The sequence below is a fragment of the Cannabis sativa genome, chromosome 2 (assembly GCF_029168945.1).
Source record: "Cannabis sativa cultivar Pink pepper isolate KNU-18-1 chromosome 2, ASM2916894v1, whole genome shotgun sequence".
NCBI lineage: Eukaryota > Viridiplantae > Streptophyta > Magnoliopsida > Rosales > Cannabaceae > Cannabis > Cannabis sativa.
The window spans coordinates 59,961,347-59,969,098 of record NC_083602.1 but is presented as its reverse complement, the minus strand read 5'-3'; the positions used below and the strand labels follow the sequence as shown (position 1 = coordinate 59,969,098).

Here is a 7,752-nt window from a genome sequence, read left to right as displayed (position 1 = left end):
GAATTAATTTTTTTTCTTCTTTAAATTCAAAATTCAAATCAACTTCAATATATTGATCTAAAATTTTCAATTCGATGAATATATTAATTTAAATTTTAACTATAGCACACAAATATAACGTGCATTGCATGTAGATTCTACCTAGTAAATATAAATATCTTTATGAGGAAAATTGTAAAGAACAAAGTATAACCTAGCCATGTAGTAATTTGGACTAAATTTCATACCTGAACATATACATATATATACACAATGATTTTTACCTTAAAATAACATGCTCAAAATAACATCCTAAATAGGAGAATGGAAATGCATTCAGTTATATGAGCAGAAATGGAATGGTAAACAACTTGTGTTAATTTAGGTAAATAACATGCTTAAGATAAGGTAACAACATGCCTTAAATAAGATAAACAATGATTACTACCTTAAAATAAGGTCAACGACATGCCTTATTAGATAAACAACGTGCCTAAAGTACGGTAAACGACATGCGTTATTTAGACACGTTGTTTGCCTAAATTAAGGCATGTTGTTTGCCTTTTCTTTTTAAGGAATTGTGTTTACCTAAAAAGTCATCAAATTAGGTAAGCAACGTGCCTTAAAATAAAGTAAAAAAAAAACATGTTTCTTTAGGTAAACAACAATTGAAAAACTAGCTAGATACAAACAATGACATAGGAACAAATAATATGAACTATTTCAACAACAATTGAAAAAATTGAAACTTTCTGACCTTTAGGCCAGTCAGCCAAAATTGAAACATTAATTTTGAATTTTAAGACTTTTTCATGTGTAGAAGTAATATTATTTTTGTTGAGTTTTTGTGGTTATTAGATGGATTGTTTGCCATATGAAGTTATAGTACACTTCACTACTTACGAAACTTACATGAAATATAATTTTTTGTGACATGGTTGTATTTGTCATTCAAGTGCAGGGTATGGCGAGAAAGTATAGCACGAAGTACAAAAAAAGGAAATCATCAGCACCTTATCAAAAGGGACTACTTTTTCCAAGGTAATAAAATTGGACACCTTATCAAAAATTGTGCAACTAAATTTTATAGGATTTTCTTTGTCTCTAATAAAAATTTAGTAGGTTATGCCAAAGGGTGCTGCTAAAAATACAACATTTAGTACCAATGAAAAAGGTGTTTTTTATAAGGTGTGTTTTAATTTGTCTGAACATTAAATTTGATCTTCAATTTTGTTTTTCTTGTTTATTTATTGTTTTCTTCATAAATATTTTAACATTTTTATATATTTATCTTCCCTCTTATATCTTTAATAGGAAATTACTGAGAATATAAAGGAAGTCGCTGATAATAGAAAAGAGCTTTCTGAGAATAGAAAGGAGCTTTCTGAGAATAGGAAGGAGCTTTCTGAGAACAAGATAGAGTATATTGAGCGTAGGAAAGAAATTTCTATTCTTGAAAAAAAATTAGATGAGATTCGTGAAAATATTAATGATCTCATTGGAATGAAAGATGATGCCAAACGTGTCGAAGATCTTCTCCGAGCATTGTGTAATCAACGAGAGAAGGACATAGAAAGAACTAAAGTGGAAGAGAAAAAATTGGCTGCACAAATGGACTTGGAGGAGTGCATCAATGATTTAAAATCTGGGAGAATCGTTCTTAGCAGTCCAGATTGTGTTGCTCCTTCTCCATCAATTTTAAAAGTTGTCATACAAGTATAAACTATTAATTTTCATTTACCTTTATGCATCTTTTATGTGTTTTCAATTTTTTTTCTATTTTCTTTTTAATGATATATGACTAACATAAATTTTACCTATGTAGGATGACAATAAATACTTTTATCAAAAGCGACCGAAAATTCCCAAGAGAAAAAAATCTAATGAAGATAAAAAAGTACAAAAGTCGTATTTTTTGGTAGCGAGCAAGGAGGATATGACTTCCGTCTATCATTCTTCAAGTGCAGAAATTCCACCAACAATTATTGCTTCATCACATTCATTTTCAACACTTGTTGAAACAACTGTAATCAAGGAAATGATATACATCACAATCGTGATCCTCCAATCGACTCCCATCCAAATTATGTTGATATTTCTCCAACATTTTTGACACCAAGAAAGAAGATAAATTGTTTCTCAGGCAACTTTCCATTTGATAGTGATTTTGAAGCTATGCCTTAAAAGGAAGTAGCTGATGCTTTCTTGGAGTGGTATTCAAAAGGCATGAACATGAAACGGTAAATTGTTTGCGTATTTATTATATGTATATAATTTTAGTTCATTTTTTTTAAAAACTAATTGGAATTATTTTCTTTTTAGCAAGAATTCTCCATCTTCTCCTCCATTTGTTGGAAAAAATGACATTATCATTTTTCAAAGTGGGAAGAAGTTCAAATTGGGTACAACACGTGTTAAAAGGAAGAGGTGGTTCTTCGATATATATGATGCTAAAAGGTCTTTTATCAGATGAAGTAAGTGTTATTTATAATTGTTTTATCTTTCTAAATCGATGGGTTATATTCAAATCTTGTTGTTTACTATTTTTTTCCTTTTTCAGCATCTTGATACATCTTTGTATTATTTGCGAAAGAAAGCATTATACCATAGATGACACCCTTCATTTTTGAAATGCACTACAACAAGTTGTCTTTTTAATTTCTACATGGGTCAAGTTTGTAGGGATGTTAGTTCATTGGATGAAATTCATTTAAGGAAGATATTTTCAGATATAAAAAAGTTTGACCAAGGTGAGATTATGAAGCATCCGCGTCATTCAATAAAAATCTTGATTAATATGATTAAAGGAGATTGTATAGAGTTTTCGAAGCCATGGGTGGATCTTAATCATGTTTTTATGCCATTGTGTCTTCAAGGAGGTATTTATTTAGCTCATTGGTTCCTAGGTATTTTAGGAATAGATGAAAGAATTATCTATATCTATGACTCATTTTATAAGGCCAATGATGAAGCTACAAAAAATTATGTGAGAAACCACTGCAAAGTTCTTCCATTCATTCTTGAGTATTTGGGATTTCATCAAAAACGTAAACAATATGCTGTTGGTCATGAAGAATTCAATTAGTTTGGATTGATGCTCCTCACCAAGGAAACCAGTAAGTTGTGATATTAAAAACTTGTTGCTTTCTTTATATATATTAGAAAATAAGCTTTATGTTGCTGCTTATTTTTTTGATAACAAAGCTTGTTGTTGTTGTGCTGATTCTCTCATCATTTGCTCTATTTTGATATGATCTTGTAATTACTTGACAATCTGCCGTTGAAATCTTTATTAAACAATTGATATGTTGTTAAAATGTATAAGTAGGTTATGTTTTAAAATTTAAAGTTCTTTGCATTTTCTTGCTCATTGACTCAAATTTGATAAAAGACTTTGCTTCAGACTTGGATGCGTTGTCTTTTTCTCTTTAAATTTTTTTATCAGGACGTGAATAATCTTTTTCATAAGAGTTATATTTGTTTGTTAGTTTGTTGTATCTAACAGCATCTCTAACTCACATTTTTAAAATTTTTTAAGCTATATTAAGGACTTTTAAATTTAATTCGATCTAATCAAATTTGATTGATTGACATATTAAATGCATTACAATTCATTAAATGCATTACAATTCATGTTGTAGATGAAATATATGTGTGTGTATAATTTGTATACTTTTGTTTTGCCTTTGATAATTTTTTTACTGTTATTTAAGTTTGTATTATATGATATTAAACATAGAGAACAACTAAGTTTCCTACAATATTAAGATCTCGAATAATGACTAATTAGTTGAAGAATAAAAGTAAATGAGATATTTATTTGAATACAACAGAAAATAAAATTAGATTCATAATGATAAGATGAGCTTTTCATATCTCATGACGTTTATGTTCCATTTATTAATCCACTATTAAAATTACTGACTATGTTGTTCATATTTTTTTTCAGAACTGATTGTGGCGTTTACCTCATTAAATTTGTTGAATTATTGATGATGGAGGAGTCTCACTTCCGTATTAGCCAAAACAATGTTGAAGACATGAGAAGAAAAATGGCCATAGAATTTTGGGACCACGCATGCATCAAATTGATTGATGATTGTAAAACTCCATCAGTTCAAATATGCAAATATGATCAGTGAGAGTGTTTACAGATGGTTCATTTTCGTGTTGGTTTAGTGAAAATTATCTAGGAGAACAAATTTTAATTTCTAGTTTCAAACCTATTAGTTGTTTGAGTTGTTGGACAGATGTAAATATTCTATTTCTAGTTTTAAACAAGCATGGTTAGTTTTGTCATTTAGTTTTGTTTACCTTTTTTAAGGAATAATTTTTTGCCTAGAAAGATTTCTAATATTAAATAAGTAACATGCCTTGTAAAGTCCTTTTTTGGCAAGTTAGGTGACAAAATAATTTTTCCTTTTTATGGTAAGATTGCTATGCATTCATTTTCGAAATCTTACCTCTTTTATTCGGTTTTTAGTTGCCATTTTCCTTGTTTGGAAAGTTGCACTTTCAGCTGAACTTTCCTTTGTTGAAAACTTCTCAAAAGAGAAGGAATTCTCTTTTTGGAAAGTTGTCTTTTTTAGGGAAACTTGTTTATTGCCTTTTCCTTATTGATTTCGATTGTATCTTGATACAATCAGAATATCTAATCTGTTTTTGGCAGGAATCAAGCATTGAAAGAAGATCGGACCCGATTTTAGTAAGTTTCCCGTTTAAAGCGTATCCGCTTCGTCACAAGAATCGAATACGTTGTGAGATCATGTTTCTTTTGGAAAGTTTTTGTACAGCTGCTAATTCGATCTTGTGGTTGCCTCTTTGGTTTCTTTGATCTATAAATAGAGCCTAGAGAGCAACCATTCGAATTACCTCTTCCATTATTCATTTTCTACATTTATCTTTTAAGAGAAGAGAGTCTTTCTTTGTTTTGTGAGAGCCTAGTTGTTCACCTAGGTTCTAGTTGTTCTATTTCTGTTCTTACTCTATCCTAGAGGTTGTGAAGAACTACTTGACTGAACAAGAGATTGGTCTTCGGGAGAAGACTTGATAAAGCCTTACTTCGGGAGGAAGTAAGCACTTGGTCTTCGGGAGAAGACTTGTTGAAGCCTTACTTCGGGAGGAAGTAAGCACTTGGTCTTCGGGAGAAGACTTGTTGAAGCCTTACTTCGGGAGGAAGTAAGCACTCACACTTCAAAGACGAAGGGAGTTCGGGCTTGAAGGTGTTTCAAGAAGTCAGATTCATAAAGTGGATTACAAAGGATTGCGGCAATACTTTAGAGGGAGTCTAAACTTGTTTAAGTCAATTGTCTTTGTAATTTTGATACTTTATTAATTGATTTCATTCTCTGGGCGTGGCCCCGTAGACTAGGAGTGTTCGGGAGAACACTGATACCACGTATAAATCTCTTGTGTCAAGTTATTTATTTTTCTGCAAATATTTTATATTCCCCGCTCGTTCAATTTATTCGCCGTAGCAGAATTATTTTCTCGCCGTCGCAAACGCGTACAGCTTTTTATATTTTCTTATATACAATCGACATTTGCAAAAACACGGTTTTTCAATTGGTATCAGAGCGCGACACAAAACTCTTAGTGTGGTCCTATAACGTTTTTGTTAGAATGTCATTTTTTGCGAAGGAAGTTCTATTTCTAGACCACCATTGCTTAATGACTCTAACTATCCTTACCGGAAAGTTAGAATGAGAGCCTTCATCAAATCTCAAGATGAGAAGGCGTGGAGAATGGTTCTATCGGGTTGGTCTCCTCCGGTTGAGACAGATTCTTCGAGTAATACTATTATAAAATCTGAACTGGAATGGTCTATTGAAGATGATAAACTATCTGCCTACAATAGCAAAGCCTTGCATGCTATCTTTAATGGGGTAGGTGAGGGTTACATTAAACTTATATCATCTTGTGTTTCTGCTAAGGAAGCTTGGGAGATTCTTCAAACTCAGTTTGAAGGAACTTCTGATGTGAAAAGATCTAGATTTATCATGCTTCAAACTAAATTTGATGAGCTTAGAATGTCTGATAATGAAACTTTAACTGAATTCTATGAAAAATTATCTGACATTGCTAATGAATATTTTGCTCTTGGAGAAAAGCTTGATGACTCTGTTCTTGTGAGAAAAATTGTTAGAGTTCTTCCAGAAAGGTTTGATACGAAACTTTTGGCAATGGAGGAAGCTAAAGATTTTAGCACTATGAAAGTGGAAGAATTGATGGGTTCCTTACGTACTTTTGAATTAAATCAACAGATTAAACAAAAGGACAAACCCAAATCCATTGCTGATAAAGGTAAAAGTATTGCTTTGAAAGTTGCTGATAATGAAAATTCTGATAGTGAATGTGATGATGAGATTGCTTTATTAACTAAGAATTTTCAGAAATATATGAAAAAGATGGGAAATAAAAAGAATATTTCGAAAGTTTCAAAAGGTAATACTTTCATTAAACCTTCTGTCTCTAACAAAAAGGGAATTCAGTGCAGGGAATGTGAAGGTTTTGGGCATATTCAATCTGAGTGTGCAAACACTTTGAAAAAGAATAAGAAAAGTTTCAATGTCACTTGGAGTGATGATGAAACCGAAAGTGATGAAGATATTACTGAAAATGTTGCCCTAACCTCTGTTATGACTAATGTGTTGTGTGATTCACAGGTGAAAGATAGATTGGTATGTCTGAATAATACCACCAAACAAGAGGAATCAGATTCAGATGAGTCTGAAATCTGTGAAGAATCTCTTGCTGAATCATACAAAGTCATGTATGAAAAATGGATTCAGGTTGCTTCTGAAAATAGAGAGTTGAATAAATTGAATAAAAAATTGTCTCATCAGATTGAAATGTATGAGTTGAAAATAAATGAATATGAGACAAGTGTTTGTGATAAAGATGAAAAAATCTCTCTATTGAAGAAGGAACTTGAAAACATTAAGAAAAATGTTCAAATGCTTAATCCTGGATCTTCTATTTTTGAAAAAGCTCAGAATGCAGGTCAGAGAGGTTTCGCAGGTCTTGGTTCTAATGGAATGGAAAGTTCTGGAGTCACGAAGTTTGTAAAATCTAGTGTTCCAACAAATCACAGTGAGGCTACAAAATCTGCCGTAACAGTTTCACAGCCTGTGGCAGCAAGAACAGCTTCTGATGCTGCAAAATCTCCAGGATTTTCGAAAAGGGTAAGATCTCAGGTAAAAAGATTTGTTCCCATTTGTCATTTTTGTGGTAGAAAAGGACATATCAGACCTAAATATTTCACATTGAACAACCTGTTTAAAACAAATTATTTTGATAATTTGAAAAAATCTCAAAAGAAACATAAAAAAAATTGAAACAAATATGGGTGAAAAAGAAGTGTCTAGCTGGTTTTTCTGATAAAACTGCTGCATCTCAAATGTGGTATTTTGACAGTGGTTGCTCTAGACATATGACAGGTGACAAGGATTTTTTGACTAACATTCGGTCTATGCAATGTGGAGAAGTCACTTTTGGTAATGGCTTATCTGGAAAAGTTGTTGGTATGGGAACTCTAAATTTTGAAGGGTTACCTAGACTGAAAAATGTGATGTTAGTTGAAGGACTGAGGGCTAATTTACTTAGCATCAGTCAAATCTGTGATCAAGGGTTTACTGTTTCTTTTGATAGTGATCATTGTTATGTTCTGAATGATGACAATGAATGTATCTTGCAAGGATTTCGATCCAATGATAACTGTTACACTCTAACCCCTGTGTTTACTTATCACTCAGCTATCAACAACACCACAGA

The 7,752-nt window shown here is 31.8% G+C and overlaps 1 protein-coding gene across 1 annotated transcript; it reads left to right on the top strand.

Moving 5' to 3' along the window:
- The first annotated feature begins 775 nt into the window (after positions 1 to 775).
- On the top strand, positions 776 to 2,428 carry LOC115718870 (uncharacterized). The gene is made up of 3 exons (XM_061109042.1): positions 776 to 1,167; positions 1,294 to 2,219; positions 2,302 to 2,428. The coding sequence occupies exons 1-2, from the start codon at positions 1,105 to 1,107 to the stop codon at positions 1,699 to 1,701; spliced, it is 471 nt and encodes a 156-aa protein (XP_060965025.1). The 5' UTR covers positions 776 to 1,104; the 3' UTR covers positions 1,702 to 2,219; positions 2,302 to 2,428.
- Positions 2,429 to 7,752: the final 5,324 nt, after the last annotated feature.

Bases quoted from the DNA above. Each gene is read 5' to 3' on its own strand.
- LOC115718870 (XM_061109042.1), top strand. From the start codon at position 1,105: ATGCCAAAGGGTGCTGCTAAAAATACAACATTTAGTACCAATGAAAAA. The intron at 1,168-1,293 runs GTGTGTTTTAAT...TATCTTTAATAG, and splicing joins AAAAAGGTGTTTTTTATAAG to GAAATTACTGAGAATATAAA.